At 45.7% G+C, this 20,575-nt stretch overlaps 1 protein-coding gene and 1 non-coding gene across 5 annotated transcripts in view; both read left to right on the top strand.

Annotated features, from left to right (window-relative positions):
- PALM2AKAP2 (PALM2 and AKAP2 fusion) overlaps positions 1–20,575 on the top strand; it is a 446,433-nt gene that overhangs the window by 195,232 nt on the left and 230,626 nt on the right. For all 4 annotated transcript variants that reach the window (XM_045081684.1, XM_013053849.2, XM_013053842.2 and 1 more), the window contains one exon: positions 2,008–2,138. In XM_045081684.1, the coding sequence (XP_044937619.1) occupies positions 2,008–2,138 (131 nt within the window). The remainder of the gene's footprint in view (positions 1–2,007; positions 2,139–20,575) is intronic.
- Positions 7,947–8,052, top strand: LOC123392508. The gene has a single exon (XR_006607230.1). It is a non-coding gene; the product is annotated as a U6 spliceosomal RNA (small nuclear RNA).

Consider the following 20,575-nt stretch of genomic DNA (forward strand, 5'->3'; position numbering starts at 1 on the left):
GACTTCTCTGAGACCAGGCCCGCTGTCTTGTTCTGTTAGAGTCTCTCTTCTTGGCTCCAGCTGTTGGGGATGTTTTGGTGACACCATCACTCACTGCCTTATCCAGAGAAGAGACAGATGTGAGGGCACATGTGCTCTCGACGCTCGTGGTCACCAGGCTGCTCTTGTCATAAGTACTGACGGATGGCTAGGACTCAGCTGGAAATGAGTGGTTAGACCCTTTCCTTGGTGGCGGGGGGGGGGGGCACAGTGCGAAGGAGAGCAGACAGAACATTCTCAGGAGCAGCCACTGGGTCAGGTCTCTAGAAGCACTGGCTCTAGAGCACCCCTCCTGGGGCAGAGAAAGCTGGGTCTCTCCAAGGCTGCCTTTCCAGAATGTCCAGTCAAAATGGACTCAAAAAGTCCATTCAGAAATGTAGGAATTCGAGCCATTGGAACCTACCCCTCTGCAGCCAGCAGCAGCTTCATGGCCCCGCGTAGCTGCTAGATTTTTCAATAGAATGGTGAATCAGAACCGTTAATGAATTCTTACTGTTACTAAAGTTGGTAATTTTTAATAACTCCTTTTATAGCTTTATCATAAGGAGCTCTTGTTCCTTAACCTCAAGACAAATGTGAACCTCTGGGATTGTCTACCTTTTGCTTATGAGAGTTGTAGAAAGCAAACGGTAGTGAGTATGAGTTCTGTGTCTATAATATTGGAGACATTCTACTCTCTCATTTCTGTATGTCATATTTAATTGGCTTGGAGCCATGCATAACCTGGCTCTGAGTCATTATAAGGGGCTCCTTTCCTTTACCTTGCTCAGCCTGCCTGAGGAGGTCAAACCGGATTCTGACAGAGGTGATGCTGGGAGCCAGAGAACCCAGGGCTTACCCTATGCTTCCACTATGTTGACTGGCTTCATAGCCATGACAGGACCAGGGAAAATCTGGTCACATGACCTGCTTTGGGGGCACCCTTACTGCCTTCCAGGACCACCAACCTGACCAGGGGACACTCAGCCATGATGCCTAGGGTCCAGCCTCTACAAACATCTAATAGCCACCCTCTGCCATCTAGGCACCATATAATGAAAACCCAAATCAAAAATCCTTTCCCCTACCTTCTTCACCTTGCTCTTTGTTTTAGGGAGTTTCAGCCTGCCTTTCTCTTGAGCTGTTTTCATTTCCCTTGTCAAAGCAGTAATGGCTCCCTCCTCGCCATTGCCTGAAACTCAAAACCTTTTTATTTGGCGGTGGGGGGGGGGCACCTGGGTGGCTCAGTCAGTTAAGCATCTAATTCTTGATCTCAGCTCAGGTCTTGATTTCAGGGTTGAACGCAAGCCCCATACTGGGCTCCTCACGAGCCTACTAAAAACAAACCAAAAAAAAACCCACCTTTTTATTTCACTCCACAATATATTAGTACACTGGTGCAAATGGAGTACATGATTTTAATACCATTTGGAGATCACTGCTGAGGATGGTTGGGAATCATTAAAAAGCTTCTAAGAAGTATGACATCATCTTTTTTATTTTTTAAAACACTTTAAGATGGACGCAATATCTGGTGATCTTAAGAAATTATATAATGAAATTGCAGCTGCACAGAAAAATGCCCTTATGTTTTAGAGATTCATACTGAAATACTCACGGGTGAAATGTCACGATGCTTGTTATTTCCTTTAAAGTGCTGTGGTAAAGAACTTGTGGGAAATAAGGCAAACTGTTTATAATTGTAAAGCTAGGTGAGTTACACGGACATTCATTATCCTGTTTCCTGTTTTTCTGTATGTTCTCAAAAGCTTTTTATAGTCAGAAATGCAGAAATAAATCGCACTGGTGGCTCTCTAGGGGCTGGGCCTGGGGGAGGTGGGGAGCCAAGTCAGAGAGGAGGCGAAGGCAGCAATTCAGGTGACCAGTGACGAGGGGCGGAGCTCGAACCGAGGCACCGCGGCACGGAGAAGGCTGTGGACGGAGAGGGAGAGGTATCATCTGGTCTGTTCTCTTCCCTCATTCCCACAGTCCAAAGTGCTTCGGGAAAAATGGCTGCTGCAGGGTATCCCCGCCGGAACTGCCGAAGAGGAGGAAGCCAGGAGGAGGCAATCTGAGGAGGATGAGTTCCGAGTCAAACAGCTGGAAGATAACATCCAGAGGTAGGTGGTTCCCAGCGCCGGCGCCCACCCCCGCCCCTCCCTCCCTGGGGTCTTACAGTGCAGTAACCGCCACTGTCCTCTAGGGGGCCCTTCTCAGTGCCAGCCCCTTTGCCCAGAGCTGGGGAATTCTCTTCCTAAAAACAGAGTACATTGGGGGGGAAAAAAAACCCAAAACAAAACAGAGTACATTGGTATCGTTTAAACGTTTCCAGATAACCCTGAGTTACTACTCTGAACACTAATTACTGTAGGGGCTGTTATCGGTACAGCGATGTTTTCCTGGAACAGTGAGGTGTTGGAAGCAGCTCGCCCCTTCAGTAAATGCCCACCTTTTTTGAGTTCTTCCACCAGCTTTTGTCTTTTTCCTCCTGTGAGTCAGGCTGTTAGCTGTTGTTGCTGCTGTAGTGGGTCTCTTTCCTACATTTGATCAGTCTGAAGTGGGAAACAGTAGCCAGGGGTCTGAGAACGAGAGACGTGCCAAATGAGGGTACCACTGTGAGTTACATGCCTGAGCTCTAAAATTAACGTTGCACTGTCTGTTCGCCCTGCTCAGAGGGTGAGTTGGGTTCCTTTATGGTTCTCAGCCAGGTTCTGAACATTTCCGTCTGGGAGATAAGTGTCCTTCCTGTGGCCAGTGGTTGGCCAGGCTCACACAGAAGCAGAAACATAGGTTCATACTTGAAAACTGTAGTCGTATCAGGTCCCAGGACACCTAGCCAGAGCTAAGAGAGGGGGGTGGAAAGTGGCAATCAGAGATGCCTTAGAACCGAACCTCCCTATCCATCGTATCCCTCCAAAGCCCGCCTCAAATCTCAACCTCAGGAGCTTCAACTCTTTCTCCTGAGGGTGCAACCTGGTTTAGAAGACAGGGCAAGGCTACTACATCACTACCAGCCTTTAAACCCAAGGATGTATGAGGACTGTGAGAGTCCCTGGGGACTCCAGTACTGTTACCAGAGGGAAATCAGACTGGCCATAAGCCCTAAAGGCCTGGATCCCTATTTGCTTGGACCTTAATGTCCCTTGAAGTGTTCTCAAGAACAGCTTAGCTAAATTTTGCTTATAGAGGAAATTCACTAAGAAAAAGTTTGTATGCGATGTACATATGTTCATATACACACATGTGTATGTGAACATGTATATGTGTGTACATACACGTGAATGTGTGCTCACAAACATGTATGTGAATGTGTATACATATGTGCATACATTATGAGAATGTGTATGCATGCACATGCATGTATCAAACGTGTATGGAAATGTGTCTGTGTACATGCAAGCAAATATGTATACATGTGTGTGCACATGCATGCAAATAGGCATGCATATGGATATGTGCATGTGTGTAAATGTGCACACATGCACAACACGTGTGTGGATATGTGTGCACATGTGTGCATTTACACATTTGTGAGTGTGTATACATGTGTATATTATCATACATATGTGAATGCACATGTTTGTGTACACATGCATGTGAATATAGATACATATGTATACATACATGCATGTGTGTGGATATGGATACACGTGTGGGCACACATGAATGTGACTGTATGTCCTGTGTGCACATGCATGTGTGTGGGTATTATGCACGTATGTGTCTATGTACACCCACTTTTTTCTTTAGCATACAAAGGGTAAAGGCTAAATTATTACTAGCCATTTTAGATAGAGAGATCTATACATGTCATTAGAAGAAGAAAATCTTAGTCCTGGGAAGACGGCATCAAGCTTCTGAAGACAAGTGCCTCTAGGAAGTAGGAAAGCTCTTCTGTTGTAGCCCAGAGGTAGGAAGGGGAGAGGCAGGAGCAAGTCACTCAGTGTCCTGAGCCTCGGGAGTTCTTCTCCTCCGAAGCGGCTCAGCTGGCTGTGTCTTAGGCAAGATAAGGGAGCCAGGGATCATTGAAAACATAGACGGTAGGTTGGGGAGAAAGAAGCTGCTCAGAGAAGTGGTTTTGCAGGAAGTCTCGGAAGTTCAAGTCCATGGTGTTCTCAGCTGCAGGTGACCGTGGATATAATACAGCAGCATCGCTTTGTCTCTGCTCTCGTTAGAAGTTCCGTCGTCTTCATTTCTCTCTCTCACTGGCTTTACATACTCAGGACAGATGGGTCTGGTGCCGAGCAGCCGAGCAGAAACTCCCCAACTCTTTGTTGAATGAAGAATTGGGACCTGGCAGGCCACGTATCAGGGGACCCCTGCCTGGCAGAAGAAGCCTGGAAGATTATTCTCCGGGCTAACTTCATGCTAGGAGCCCCGTGGCCTGAGCACAGTCTGTTCGCTACCGTGGATGCGAAGGGAGGCAGGGTACACACTGATGGGCAGAAAATTTTGTTTAAAATCATTTTTCAAACACTGGGTATCTTTTCTGACCAAGGCTGAACCTGTTCATTCATTTCATCCTTTAGGTGTCATAGATGGAAAGCAGAAAGGACTTGGAAAATCGGATAAAATTAGGCCTGTGACCTTTTCTGTGTGTGTGCATGTGTGTGTGTGTGTTAATGGCATCAGAAAACACAGTTTTCCCACCAAACTCTCAGTTTGGCTTTGGCCTGCGTACACATAGACCATTATTCTGGCCTCACAGGTGGTAACCCTTACCTGTGAGATGAGCCATTACATGGAGGGAGAATCTTATTTTTTTTTTAAACTATTATTTATTTATTTGACAGATCACAAGTAGGCAGAGAGGCAGGCAGAGAGAGAGAGAGAGAGGAGGAGGAGGAGGAAGAGGAGGAAACAGGCTCCCCACTGAGCAGAGAGCCTGATGTGGAGCTTGATCCCAGGACCCTGGGATCATGACCCGAGGCGAGGGCAGAGGCTTTAACCCACTGAGCCACCCAGGCGCCCTATGGAGGGAGAATCTTAAATCAAGACTCAGTTTGGGCTAAACTGACCCCCAGAGCGAGGCACAAGAGTTCAGGGCTGGTTTAACATTCACGCGGTCATCCCCATATGCGGAAAAATAAAGAGCATCTCTTCTTATCTTTTGAGTCAACAGAATAAAGAGCTTGCGGATGTATGCAGGCAATCTCTCTGAGCTCACTGAAGACCCAGATAGCCGAGCCAGAAGGAGAGAAGTCACAGCAGCCTAAAGGGCTGGGGATGTGGGTGCTTATTAGGCCTGGATTCAGGGCGCATGTCCTTCCAGCACAGTGATGGCTGCTCTGCCTGGCAGTGGTCATTTGCTGGGGGTTGAGCTGTGTTCCCTGGAGCTGCTTTTCTGTAGTAGCAGGACTATTGCTGGGTGTCATTTCTTCGTCAGGGGCTCTGGAGGAAGGAGCTATTCCCTGGAGATCGGTTTCTACTTCTTCTCATCTTACTCGAAACTTCTCTGTTGCACGTTAGCATCTTCAGGTTCCTGTGCCAAGGGAAGAAAGGAGCTGTCCTGCTTTTTGCCTTAGAGGACCCTGAGCCCCCTCAGGCGCTTTCCTTAGTCAGGCATGGTTTAGTTCGCTCTCACAGCCCTAGAGCCACTGGAACAGCCCTAAAGGCTCTTTGGAAGCACGAGCGTCCTGCAGTCTTAACGGTCCATGGGGTTGGGCCATTCTGGCTCTGCTCATTTGGGCTGAGCTCAGCTAAGTGACACTAGGGCATAGGTTGGACGAGTCTTTGCTCTCATCCCCTGGGCCTAATGAGCTGACCATAAGTGTTTCCTTTTACGGCAATGGCAGAGGAGCCAGAGGACCGGGAGGAAACAGAACTGTCCATATGGTATAGCCCCAGCAAGTCACGGCCACCCCCAAAATCAAGGCGGGGAGACAGTCGGCTTTTAGTGGAAGGAACTTTAGAATTGTGTGGCACAGGGCACAGATACAGGGAGGGGTGAGCATGGGGGCTCACAAACACTCTTCCAGAAGCGTGATTATTCAAGAGAGACCTGCAAGCATTAGGGGAAATATAAAAATATAGGGAAAATATAAAAATATAGAAAAGGGAATTCATGAGGAGGAAGATGACCTAAAATTTTATAGCTTGAGAATTCAGAGGGACAGAGAGAAGAGAACACGAGAAAACAGAAGTGGCTTTGAGATCAGATTCAGAATCTAATCTTTATAGAATCAGAATCCTGGACATTGACAACAGATTAAATGCAGAACCACTAAATAAAGGAATTCTAAAGGGAATTTTCTTTGTTTGAAGCAGAATATCAATCTTTAGATCTTTAGATTTGAGCCCATTAATCTAAGTCTCTCCTGAGTGTAAAAGAAATTCTCCTAAAGAGATACATGTGGGGCGTCTGGGTGGCTCAGCCGGTTAAGCGTCCGACTCTGGATTTCAGCTCGGGTCATGATCTCAGGCTTGTGAGATGGAGCCGCATGTTGGGCTCCACGCTGTGTGTGGAACCTGTTTAAGATTCCCTCTCCCTCTCCCTCTGTCCCACCTCCCCTGACTCACTCTCTCTCTCTAAAAAATAAAAATATATAAAATAAATAGGGAAACTGTTTCCAAACCATAGAGTAGATGAGTACCGTTGTGTCCCGAAGGTATTTTAGTCCCTGCTGGTGAACCAAGAGTAGCTCGAAGAACTTAAGGAGCAATAGCGAGTAGTGATCAGAGAGCAGGGAGAATGTGTTCCAGGAAAGATTAAGGAAAATCAGTGTCATTTAAGTTTGGAAAAAGAAAAGGTAATAATAGCACTCTAACTCAGAACCTCAGTGTGGGTCCGTTTAGGCCATGTCTTAATTCCTTATGTCTGAATATTTAATTAATAGTAAATAAATTAATATTAATTCTTGAAGTCTGAAGATAATAAAGACTTCATATAAAGCACGAGAATTTGCGCTTAAATGTGTCTCCTTCCTTAGATATCTTCAGGAAGAAAGAATATGGCCACATTTCCATTTCTGAGTCTACAGTTCTTTATAGTGTCCGCAGCTAGGCAACAAATCCCAGGTTTCCCCGGCATGGTTTTTTATAAAAGTGTTATTTGTAAATTGGTGGTTGTTTGGGACGAAGAATGTTATCTCTTTTCCAAGATTATTAGAAGGCCGCACAGATTAGATTTTGAAGAGGGGCAGAGGGAGGGAGGAAGGAACTAGACGATTCAATCCTGGGCCTTAGAATCACCTGGGAAGCTTTTTTTAAAAATATAGATTCCCAGGACTTATTCCAGAAAATTTTGATTCAGTGACCCAGGTAAGGAGCCCTGGAGTTTTTTTTTGTTTTTTTTTTTAAGAGTGTTGCTAATCATCTCTGCAGCACATAGTTAGGTTCAAGAAAGATTGCTGTAAAGGGAAAAAGAATAGAACACAAATAAAATGTAATTCGCTAAGAGCACAACAGAGTTGCAGTGGGAAAGGAAAGAGAGGGCTGGTCCCTACAGTGGATAAACAGATGGTTTTGTTGTTTGTTTGTTTGTTTGTTGCACAACTTTTCCCTGGACAATGTCAGGATAGCCCAGTCTATTGGTTTTATTCTTGGCTCTCTAGAAAGCAAAAATGGTCAGCATCGCTGAAAGCAAAATCTGTTCAATGATCTCTTTTTTATTTTTTTAATTTCAAATGTCCCATCTTCTGAGTGCTTTCTTTCCTCCTGGAGTGCCAGATTAAGAAAGCCCAAAGGATTGTTTCTGGCTTGAGCCCATGGTCAGCTGCCCTCCATGTTGTCCCTGAGTGTGAAGGGACCACATGTGGACCTCACATTTATTCTCTTGGAGAATCCTGGCAATTAGATCTGCGCTGGCCTTGTCAACCTCACATCTCTCTAGACCACAAGTCTTGCTGCTTGCCCTGTGATTTTCCTACTTAAGAGTCTCTTTCTAATTTCATCAGCTTTTATTCATATGTTTGAAATACAGTGTTCTAGTGCTCGCTTCGGCAGCACATACGCAGAAATGGAATGATCCAGAGAAGATTAATGTGGCCTCTGCACAAGGATGACGTTGAAATTCATGAAGCTTTGAAATACATTGTTCTTAACTTTCTCTGACTAATGAGAAATTTGGGAGAACTGTGCCCCCCCCACCTTGGAATTACCCCCGTGAAGAGGAGAAACTATAGTGAGTAGTAAATGAAACAGAGACAAGCTGTTGTAAAGCCAGGGTGTTAATTCTAGCTCTGTTGTTAACTTGCTGTGTGACTCTCCGCAAGGCTCTTGCTCTCTCTGGTCTCAGTGTCCTCATCTTTTCAGTGAAGACTCTCTGAGGGTCTTCCATCTCTGGTTTTCTAAGAGTCTCGAATTTGGGAAATTGAATAGAGATCCCTTTTCTGAGCAAATACACCTGTGTGGAGAAATGCTACTATTGTAGAAGGAAGTGCTTGTGGCGACAGGCTAGAATTGGGGAGAGAGGTGAAGTTCTCAGGAGACAAAAGCCCCATGGGTGAATCACTGACTCGTCACCACAATGACTGATTCATCTGATCAGCTGTCAGTTCTAAAATATGTCCCATCAAATATTGATTGAATAAAATGTTGAAGTCCCAGCTGCTCACCTCGAGAGGGACATTGTAGCTTTTTAGAAAGAAAGTTCAAAACCCAAGTGGACTGGCTCATTTCTGCTTCCGATTTAAGATTCTCGGAGTGCTTCTGTTGGTCTCCGAACAAATTCGGATGCCAGAATTCACTTAGTTTTCCACATTCTTAAGAGACTCAAAGCAGAAGACTGGAGACATTAGGCAGAAGCATGTGTGTCTTACATGTTGGGATTTTGGCAACGAACAGGATGACAGTCATCCACAAATAACTGTTCTAGAAAAGGCAACCACAGAAATGTTCATTGGAATCACAAAGGATACTTGCTTGGGATTCATTCTGTCCTTCTTTCTATTTTTGACTCTATGGTGCACTGTTCTTCCGCAGAACGCTCACACAGGCGGTCCACATCTGTGCTCTCCCTGCCCGCAGCCCCACCCGCACAGCCACATCTGGCAATCCAGCCCTGTTCTCTCATGCTCTAGGTTCTAATATAAACCATAGAGTGATGCAGTGCCACCACCACTGTGCCATCTCATACTCATTGGTCTCTTACTCACTTCTGGGTCCCTCGCTTTTTGGCTTCCACTTAATTCATTAATTTTCTTGTGTGTGTCCTCATCCTACTCCCATGAAGCTGTGGTGATGATGATGCCCATAATACAGATGGGGGAACTGAGGCTTAGAAGATAAAGTAACTTGTTTCCCCCAATGATCCCATGAATAAGTGGAAAAGTGAGGAGTTGGCTTGGTTGGTACGTAGAGCACGTGACTCTGGATCTCAGGGTCTTGACTTCAAGTGCCATGCTGGGCATAGACCTTCGTCTAAAACAACAACAAGAGTGAAAAAGCAATATTTCAGCTGGGCTCTGTCTAACCCCAAAGCACGTTCTCAAAAATCTGGACGCAAGTTATTTTAAGGTCAAAATTTTTGAGACATGTGGTATCTTGGTCACACTGAAATCACACTGGTGTTCTCCTCGTGATGCAGCCCTCAGTGTCTCTGCAGGAAGCAGGGTAGCAAATGTGCCCCCACCCCAGAGAAGCTGGGCTTGGGGCCATTGAGAAGAGTCACGTGGTTCAGGAGCCTGTGCCTTCAGGTTCATTCTGGAAGTACAGGCTCCATTTTAGGCTTGGTTTCTTTGTCTCCTTCTGATGCCCTTTACTCCTGAGGGCTCTTTCTTGGCTGAAGAAAGCCTAAGTGTCTGCTACAAACAGTGTACAATGACTTCAGGGGCTCCCGGCATACTAATGCGGAACTGGGCCCTTTGAACTGACTGGGTTCGAGCCCTAGTTCTGCATTTGCAAGCTGTTTCGTCTTAGGCACAAAGTAACTCTCTAGGCCTTGAGCCCTGGACCCTGGCCAGAGCAAAACCCATTTGAAGAGTTGTCATACAGACCATATGCTTTTGTGAAGTACCAAGTATAGTGGGTTGTCAGCGAGTAAGAGTAGTGCTTTTGTTGTTTTCTCCTCCATGATTTTGGAACAGGGTTTCTCAGTAGCAGCACTGTTGACGTCTGGGCTGGAGAATTCTTTGTTGTGGGGGGTTGTCCTGTGTGTTGCAGGATGGTTAGCAGAATCCCTGGCTCCTATCCGGGAGATGCCAATAGCATCCTCTACCCCCCATCTCAAGGTCAGGAATGTCTTCAAGCATTGCTAAGTGTCCTGTGGGGCCCAAGTAGCCCCCAACTGATTACCATTATGCTAAAGCCTGGAATTACAGGTTTTGATACGAAGATAAAATCACCCCATCAAAGAGCTTCAGAACCCAGAACCCTAAAAAGATGTATGTGGCACAAAGGCCAGACAGAACAGATGTAGGTGTGGATATGGAGCAAAGGGAACCCCTGTGCACCATTGGTGGGGTTGTAAATTGGTAGAAAACAGTGTGAAGGTCACGCATAAAATTAAAAAGAGAACTATCCAAGTGATCCAGTGATTCCATTTCTGGGAATATATGCCAAGGATATGAAAACCAAAGATAACCAGGGTACCCAAGTGGCTCAGTCTGTTAAGCGTCTGACTCTTGATGTTGGGTCACATCATGATCTCAGTCCTGTGAGATCGAGTCCCACACTGGGCTCCATGCTGGGCGTGGAGGCTGCTTAAGATTCTCTCCCTTCCTCTTCCTCTTTCTTTCTCTTCCTCTGCTCTTCCCCGCCCTCCCCACCTGTATGTATGCAGGCACACATTCTCTCTCTTTAAAAAAAAAAAAATGCTATCTTTTTTTAGGTTATAAACAGGTTCATAGCAGCTCTGTTTATAATAGCCAAGACCTGGAAACAACCTAAGAGTCCATCAGTGGATGAGTGGGTAAAGCAGATGTGATAAACATATATGGAATATTATTCTGCAGTAGAATAATATTATTCCAAAATATTATTTATATATATAGTAATATTGTATTATAAATTACATATTTTATACATAATAATATATTCCAACATATTATTCCAATGCTATGGAATATTATTCAGCCATAAAAAATAAAGAAATCGTACCCTTTGTGACAACAGAGATAGACCTTGAAGACATTACGTTGAGTGAAATAAGTCAGAGAAAGACAAATACTGTATGATCTCACTTACATGTGGAATCTTCAAACAAACCCACAAAAAAACAGACAAAACAGAGAAACCCCAAACACATTGGAAAAGAGATTAGGCTTGTGGTTAGCAGAGGCGGAGGGCGGCGGGGAAGGGGAAATTGGAGGAAGGTGGTCCTAAGGTGCAAACTCACAGCGGAGTAAGTACTGGGATGTCGTGTATGACGTGATGCCCACAGCTAATACTGCCGCAGGATATACAGGGAAGCTGTGAAGAGAGTAGATCCCAAGAGTTCTCATCACAAAGAGAAATTTCTTTCTTTTTTCTTCTTTCTTTCCTTTTGATTGTCTAAGAAGATGGATTTTAGCTGAACCTATTGGGGTGATCATTTCACATGTATCTATATGTACATCAAGCCATCAGGAAGTGTGTCTGAAACTCATACAGTAACATTTGTCAACTCTTTTCCAATAAACCCTGGGGAAAGATTTATGAAAAGAACATTCACGATTTTCAGTGCAGCATGATGGAAGTGTTTCAGGTGCTTGTAGCAGAAGGTGTCTCTCAAGCATGGAACCACGAAAGTCAGTTCTGTGTTAAAAAGAAATGATGGCCTTTTTCTTTTGCATCCAATGCTGCACTGATTTTGCAAAGGCAGTGATTTTACGACAGCTCATAAAACCATAGACTCTTAGAGCACTCATAATGGAGGTATGATCTGGATCAACTCCTGTCTGATGCTTGAATTTGCAGTGAACCCAGTGAGTGGGAGTCCATTCGTAATCTCTCCCCGAGGCTGAAAGTGACAGGAGTCTCACTTCCTCACAAAGTAACACCCAAGTCCACATTGGAACAGCTCTTACTATTATTACAAAGGATCCTCCTCTGGGATGAAAGTCACGTTCCCTGCCCTCTTCACTGGTTCTCTGATCCCTGCTCTCTGGGACCACATCGAAAGGTCCCTTTTCACAGACTCTGAAATGTGAATGCTTATGGTTTGTGGCCAGTTCTGGAAGCTGGGACAAGTCAGGAGGGAAACACTCTCCTCGTGCTTTCAGCACGTCATCATCGCCTGTGTGTAGCTTAGTGGCAGTAGTGGAAACGCCTACTTCCAGGGGCCTGTTTGTGAGAGCCCAAATATCTTGCTTTCTTTGGCTTTTGTGGGCTCCATTATAATTGCCTTATTATTGGTCAGGTAAATTGGGTTAAAGTATCCATAATTATGAAAATAATGGGAGAATTTTGTTCATACACTGAGACCACATAGGAGCCACAATTGGAGCAATGCTTGCATTTTCCAGCCCTTAGAACAATTGCCATAATTGAAGACATTGTGCAAAGTCAACTTTCTTGGCAGCTGGCCCCAGGCTTTTTTGGCTTATGAATGCCATGCCTCAGATCTCCCTTCTACAGAAAGTTTCCCCTCTGAAAATCACATTTTTCTGCCTCTGTAGCTGGTAATATGGTCCCTTGTAACCTGTCTGTATTCTTGATGAAACAAAGACGTCAAGCGTCCTGTTGACATTTTCCTAAACGGTTTTCGCCTCCTGTGCGTTGTGAAGGCAGCGGATGGTCACTTGGATCCTCTTCAGCGAGGGCAGTCTGTGATCTTACAATATGGCATCACGACCGTGGAGTCTGGGGGCTGTGGCCTGGCAGCCGTGGGGAGGCAGGCGGGCTCTGACCTGGGCGGGAAGCAGACGTGTGTAGGCAGACCGGTTTGACACTCCACAGCCAGGGCCTGGAGCCAAGTCAGTCTCCAAGGCACACCCCTGCTTTGTAGCCCCCTCTTTCCATGACTGAGGCCCCAAGAGAAGAGTTCAGTGGGTTCGGAGGCTGCTTGAGACTTGTCACGGCAAGTCCTGCGTCCACTGGCCTTGCCAGTTTTTCCTTCCCTCATCTCTAGCCTCGAGTTCACTACTGCAGTGAATGGGTCAGGGCATGGACCCACTCCCATTCTAGGGTTCCAGTTCCCTAGCAAACTCATGCCAGGACCTGAGAGGAAATGCCCCCCTTTTTTCTCTTACCCAGAAAGCAACTTCTGACATCAGGGCTGCTTTGGCTCTCTTCCCTACAATGTAAGCAGCAGACGTGGGGACTTCAGGCCAGGGGAGAGGGAAGGCATGAACAGTAATAGGGGAGTTAGGTCGGGGCACATCTATGAGAAGGGCTTTGCCTACATCTTCCTTCCTGTCCCTTTTCTGAGAAACTCTTTTTAGCCCATTTGGAGCACATGTGCCATTATATTTGCAAAATGAATAATTCGCGTTTATTGTGCTCATGGATTCTTATTTTTAATTAAGTATCATTGACACACTTGTTACATTAGTTCCAGGAGGACAACATGGTGATTCAACTTCTCGATGCCTTATGCTCTGTTCACCTCCATTGTAGCTGCCATCTGTCACCATACAGCACTGTGACAGCTCCGTTGACTATATTCACTGTGCTGTGCCTTTTATTTTCATGACATAGTCTTTCCATAACTGGAAGCCTATGTCTCCTGCGCCCCTTCGCCCATTTTTCCCCTCCCCCCACTCTTCCCCTCTGGCATCCATCAGTTTGTTCTCTGTATCGATGGGTCTGCTTCTGTTCTTTGTTGTTTGTATTGTACTCTCGGATTCGAAGTCAACAATTCGAGCAGAGAACAGTGGGGATGACCTGTCTCTGCTCCTGTGGGGCCTCAGGTGAGAAGTCGCCCATGGCTGGGGGTGACTCCAGGAGCTGCATGCTGAAATCACCTGGGGACTTCTTCACTTGCATGCCTAGGGCCTGAGCTAGAGTGACCCAAAGACTGGGAGTAATGTCCGAGGCCCCTCCACAGGCATGGCCTTCTCAGCACACAGCAGCTGGGTTCTGACAGGGAGCCCAAGGGGGAGTGTCTGGAGAGCAGCATTGCAAGGGACCCAGCTGGAAACTGCAAGACGTCTTCTATCTTGGCCCTTTGGAAGTCACATAGCATTACCTCTTCTGTATCTTACTGGTTTCACCTGAGACGCTAAAGCCAGCTCAGACTCAAAGAGAAGGAAATTAGATTCTACATCTTTTTTTTTTTTTCCAGAGAGCATCATTCGACTAACCTCTTTCATGTAGAAGTGGCTTTTAAAATATTTATTTAAATTCTATTTAGTTAACATATACTGTATTATTCGTTTCAGGGATAAAATTTAGCGATTCATCATTTGCATACAACACCCAGCGCTGGTTATAGCAAGTGCCCGTCACGCGGTTATCCCCTGCCCCATTTCTCCTCCCCGCCAACAACCCTCAGTTGTTCCCTAGAGTTCAGTGTTTCTTAAGGTTTGTCTCCCTCTCTTTTCATCTTATTTTATTTTTACTCTCCTTCTCCTGTCATCTGTTTTGTTTCTTAAATTCCACATGTAAGTGAAATCATATGTTATTTGTCTTTGACTGACTGACTTATTTCACTTACCACAACACCCTCTAGTTCCATCCACTTTGTTGCAAATGGCAGGATTTCATTAGACCGTTTCCTGATGGTGGCGGGCCACCCCTTGAAAAGACACCAGGTGGGTTCCAGCCTGGTTTGGCCCCTCAGCCGATGTCCTTGGGCAGAAACAAGCTGGGTGAACATGCCCAGTGGCCCCGCCCTTTTGTTGGTCTCCACACAGCCCCTTCTTATTGGTCATCAGGGTATTCCCAGTCTCCCCCCTTCTCACATGATCTCGGGTAAGTCCAGACAAGATGGACATGAAGCTTTTTATAGGCAGGTGGGGAACACAGAATTATACATGGGAACCACCAATTGCACAGTGGTGGGAAAGGTCTGATCATGGGAGTTCAGAAGGTTCTAGAGGAGCATATAAAGGGAGGGTACTTAATACTCAGGTTAGGGAGTACAGGTAAGACTTCTTAGTGAAGGAGATGTTGGAAATGCTTCTCAGGTATTAGACCAGTGATTTTCTCTTTTTCCGTCCCATCGCATCCCTTTCCATTGCATTCTGTTGGTTCTTAGCCAGGATGTAAATTCTATGAGAACAAGGACTTGATTGGTTGCCTCCTAGATTAGTTTTCTGAGACTCTACAACAAATTACCACAAACTTGGTGGCTTTAGACAACAGAAACTTCTTTGCTAACCATTCTAAAGGCCAGAAGTCCAAAATCAGGGTGTCTGGAGGGCTGTGCTCCCTCCAGAATCTCAAAGGGAGGAGCCTTTCTTGTCTCGTCCAGTTTCCAGAGGCTCCAGGTGAGCCATGGCTTCTGGCTGTGTCCCTCCTGTCCCTGCCTCTTCTATGGCCTTGTTTTCTCCTCTTCTGCCTCTTGTAAGGACACTTATCATTATAAGGTCCATCCAGTTATTATCAGATGAGCTCATCTGAAAACCCTTAAATTAATTGCATCCACAGTGGCCATTTTCTTTTTTCAGATAAGGTCACATTCGCAGATTCCAGGGATTAGGGTGTGGACTTAGGCTTCTGGAGGCCACCATTCAACACATGACACGACACCCCCTGTGTGTATCCCAAGGACCTAAAATTGTGCATGATGCCTAGTAGGTTGTTTAAGAAATATTTTTCAATTTAACTGATCTACCTCGGGCTTAGACCATCCATAGGACTGTCACGAGGACCCTAACCAACACTTCCATGTCGAGACGGTGCAGAGCTGTGGTTTGGGGCCTGAGCATCAGCATTATACTTCCTGGGGTCAAGACCAGGGACTCCCCTTGCTGCCTGTGAGCTCTTAGGCAAGTTCCTATACCTCCTCTCTGCTTCATTTTCCTCCCCTACAAAAATGAGATGATAATAATAACGAGGTGAACTTTCCTGGGTGGTGATGGTGGTTAAATTAACACAGGCAGAGTGTTTAGAAGGTTCTAGGGACTTGGTACCCAATAGACTCTAGCTTTTACTATTAATCCCCCTCATTATTTATCAGTTATTACTATTATTTATTAAAAATGAAACTGATGTGACAGTGTACCATATGTAAATAATCCCAGCTGTTGGGTTTTACCAGACCCCCACTCCACTCTCAGAAATAGCTGAGAGGGATGCCCCCCCCCACCGCTAAGCTTAGCGCACTGTCTCAGAAGTCAGCTGCCACCAGACCTACAAGTCCAGTGGCAACTTGGAAGTGCCAGCCCTCACCGCTGACAGCTCCGGGCCGTGGAAGGAAGGGGGGATGGGAGCACAGCCCTGAAAGTGGGGTGGCTGCTGCCTTACAAGCGTGAGAAGCAGCTTCTGTCCCCAGGGCAGCTGCCCGCCTCCCGTCCCTCACCTGTCGGGTTCCCTCCTGCCCTGTGATCAGCTCCTGTCTGTTTCCCTGAGGCCCTCAGCAGGGAAGCCAGGGCTGCTCCGCAGGGCCAGGCGCTGTCAGCTGCAGGGGAGGAAGATAAAGACCAACTCCAAGGGCAGGAGAAGTAGGACGGTATGATAGACGACGGATTGGAGAAGAATCCAGATCAGGTGGTTGAATAGGACGAGCAGCAGGAGTTATCTCAGCAGGTGGATTAAATAAATAAATAAATAAATAAATAAAGGGGGCTTCGTGTTTTCCAGTTGCTTATTTAAAAAAAAAAAATCAGAGCACCAGGGTGCTGCGGTCCTTAAGTGTCCGACTCTTGGTTTCGGCTCAGGTCAGGACCTCAGGTCGGGCTCCGAGCTTGGTGTGGAGTTCGCTTGAGATTCTCTCCCTCTCCCTCCGCCTCTCCCACTCATGCACGTATTCTCTCTCTCTCTCTCTCAAATAAAGAAATAAATCTTTAAAAAAGAAAAAAAAATCATCTACTTGTCTGAGTGATGCTCACCTCAGGTCCTTAGGAGGCTTGCTTTGTTCGAGAAAAATGGCTAAACCCAGGGTTGTTCAAAATATGGTCCGTGGCTGCTGCTTGTCAGACAACTGTTCATTACCGGTCTATGACAAGATAAGGACAGAAATTGCCAGTTTGGAAGCTTTAATGGCGATTTGATATTGCCATGGCAACCAAGGACCGGGGTGGGGTAAGGGGTTGATCGGTGGACCTGTCTCACCAAACAGGCTGGTCTGGGTGTTGCCTCACTCCTGTGGTGAGTGGCATGCATTGTGAGTCACGTGCGAGTATTGGTGTGTGAGAGGTTAGGATTGAGGTGGGGGAGCCCTAGTCCCTGACCACAGAGAGTCTGACAAGTCCTGCCCCAACTCAGATGGCAGAGAGATGATGTGCCTCTAAACCACATGTTTTGCCTGAATGCTTAAATATTGTCATTGCCATCTTTGGCCATCATTTATCTTTAGATTTAGGAAAGAACTGGGAAGGTCCTTAGAATAGCCCCTCCCCACACTTCTCACCTTAAAGGTGAGGAACCCGAGGCCAGGGCAGCCCATTGGACTCCCCGAATGACCCCGCCAGCCAGTAAACTTGAGCTACACGCGGGTCCCCTGTGCTCTTTCAAAGCTGCTGCTCTTTTCCTGCAGCCAGTGCAAAAGCACATTTTAGTCCCTAACAAGGAATCACAAATTCCAAATTAACACCCCAGAATGATATGGCTTTTTCGGGTGCAGCCGGTTTACAAACACAGCTCGGGCCTTCCACACAGGGTCTTCTGCGGGTGCTGTGGTCTGTTCTGTTCGGGCAAAGGATGGGAATCCAAGACACTGACATTTTAATCTTAGCCACCGAGATGTCTTAGTTTGTGATCTTGAGAAAATCAGTTAATGTCCCAACTGATTCTATAAATAGGAACAACAATAAAAGTTGCTTTCCTTGGGAACATCCTAAGAATTTTCGTCAGGCTATAAAAGGAGTCCCAGAGAGACGGTTTGGTCCGGGAAGGCAGAAGTAAAACTTGGCTCTTTATTCTGGAAGACTGTCCATGGTTTAAATAAATCATGTGAAGCCGGGGGGGTGGGGGACCTTTGTCAGTTGGCTTGTTCAGCCCTCTGCCTTCAGGTAGGATGACACTTCCGCCTTTTCTAAGTGATGCACATTTCTCCTATTTTTCAAGAAGGGAAAGTTAAGTAGCTTTTCCTTTGGCAAGTGCTGCCACGGTCACGATAATATTAATGGAGCCAGTCGGGGAGGAAGTCCGGCTTCCTCAAGGCACAGTCCCTGCAGATGGAGGATCAGAAGGAAGAGCCTCCTATCTCAAGGATGGCGGCACTTAGGTTCTATGTCGAGTGGAGCCAGATGCAGTCCTGATAGAGAACATTATTCAGATGTCCTCAGGCTTTTCTTCAGATGGTATAATTTCACTGGCTTTCAGAGGCCCCAGCTGGCATTTTCTCCAGCCAACTTTTGCTTCACTTAGTAATTAGCTCCAAGGTCCTTTTGTCACTCCTTAGATGTGAATCCCATGCTAATAACAGGTGATGGGGATTTTCCACAAGGTTTAAATATTCACCACGCAACCTCTTAGCACAGAGCACGGAGGCCAGCCTGACATCCTTCACAGGGGACAGAGTGGTGTGGGGACAAGAGCAAATATCCCTACTGGTTTCGAACTTTTACTTCCCCTCAGACTGATTACTTCGTGTTTTGTATTTCAGTGTCCTCACCTATTAGATGGAAATTTCATAGCACATACTTGGAGAATTGGTGAACTAATACACATAATGAGTTAATACATGGAGATATGCTCAAAATGGCATCCGGCAGTGATGGTAGATGGCCCAAAACCTGTATTTGCTTTGAGCAAATGGAATGATTCTCAGACCAAGTGTTTTCACTCTCCATTTATTAGAGGGGGGTTTAATTTGATTCTCAATTATGTTCCAAATCACACTCACTGTGTTCAAAAAAGAAATATAGATACATAGTTGTGGTTTCTTCTTTTGGAGGGGGCGTGGGAAGGATTCAGCATTGTCATCTTAAAGGTGACCTTCGTGCCTCACTCTGCTCATCTCTCACGAGAATTCCATTGTGTTTGCCACTGGCTAGCTCCATAAGACAAGGGGTGTAGAGGAGGCCACTTACTGTTTAGATGAAGTGTCCTTTAGTCACGGGAGTATGGGAATTTGCATTAAAATAAATTATAGGTAATCGCATTAACAAACCAAAAAAAAATTGTGATTTGATAGGGTAAAATATAGTTTACTTACAAGTCCTATGAAACCTGTCTGTGACTGTCTCAGATCTCTAAAGAGAATTCATAAGGATACACCTTTTTTTAAAAAAAAATTTAAACAAAGAGGTCACATAAGCAGTGGTACCCTACTTCCTTTGCAATAATTATATCCTTCATGCCTTCCCCAGGTCATAGCGATATCAAGGTCAAGCTCCCACTATTTCAAGTAAAAGTACCATTTCACCTATGCACACAGAGTTGCATACAGACTCCTGTTTTTCAAGTTTTCTTTCCATACCATTTTAGAGATGAGGACACACAACTCAAAAGTCCTCTCTTTCTGAGCTATTTGAAGATATATTTTTGCAATGTGCTAAATTCATGGCTCTGCTTTTATATATGTTAGAAATATCTTCTGCCTGGACTCATTTATGTTCACACTCATAGAAGCCAGCAAGTGTTTCCTTTATTAGGATGGACTCAACATTGCTTGTTGAATTATTGCACCTTTTAAAAGCCCATCAAAAGATTAAATTTTAGGAGTCTTGGTAAAAACAAGGCAATCAGGGTGAACGAGCCTAGGACTGTGTAGCTGACTTGGGAACAACCATTTCTTGTGGTATCATCTGTTCCCAGGGCTTTCGAAATGTGTTCTTTCATCCCACTTTCTTCCCCCTGAGCTATCCATACAGCCACCCACCTCCTGTCTGTACCCAGTTGGATCTCCCCCAAACACCTAAAACTCGGCATGTCAGATATTGAATTGTTTACTTTCTCAAACCGGTTCCCCCTCTTTGGTTCTTTGTTTCATGGAAAAGCACCATGGTGTACCCAGTTACCCAAGTCTAAAACCAGGGCAGCATCCTTGATTCTTCTCCCTGTCTTGACCCCATATCTATTCAGTAATTTCCTATCACAAGTATTTCTGGAATCCTTCCATTCTTTCCTGTACACTCCACCGTGACGTGAGTCCAAGCCACCATTATCTTTCAGGTGGATTGCAGCAACCCTGTCTCATGCCATCTCCCTGCCGCTGGCATTGTGTCCTATCCCAAACTCCACCCAGCCACCGGAAGTCTCCTGCAGAATTTCTATCTGATGGCACCGCTCTCCAGTTTAAAGACCTTCACCCATTCCCCCTTGGACTTTAAGATAAAGTCCAAACTCCTTATTATGGCTCAGAGAACCATTTATGATATGGCTTCTGCCTACTTCTCCCGCCTTATCTCCCATAATTGCCTCCTCTTCCTCCCATTGCTGGCCACCCCAGTACTCTCTGCAGCTCCTTGGAGGAACCAAGCTCTCTCTGGGTCAAGTTCTTTATACATACATACTGTCCCTTCTGCCAGGAACTCCTCAGCTCCTCTTTACTTGGCTAACTCCTATTGACCCTTCAAGCCTCAGTTAAGACTCTACTTACCTGGAGCCTTGAACACTGTTTCAGTGTCTCCTATGGATATTTTTAGCC

Source organism: Mustela putorius, unplaced genomic scaffold (genome assembly GCF_011764305.1).
Source record: "Mustela putorius furo isolate JIRA1106 unplaced genomic scaffold, ASM1176430v1.1 tig00000580_pilon_pilon_pilon, whole genome shotgun sequence".
Lineage (NCBI taxonomy): Eukaryota > Metazoa > Chordata > Mammalia > Carnivora > Mustelidae > Mustela > Mustela putorius.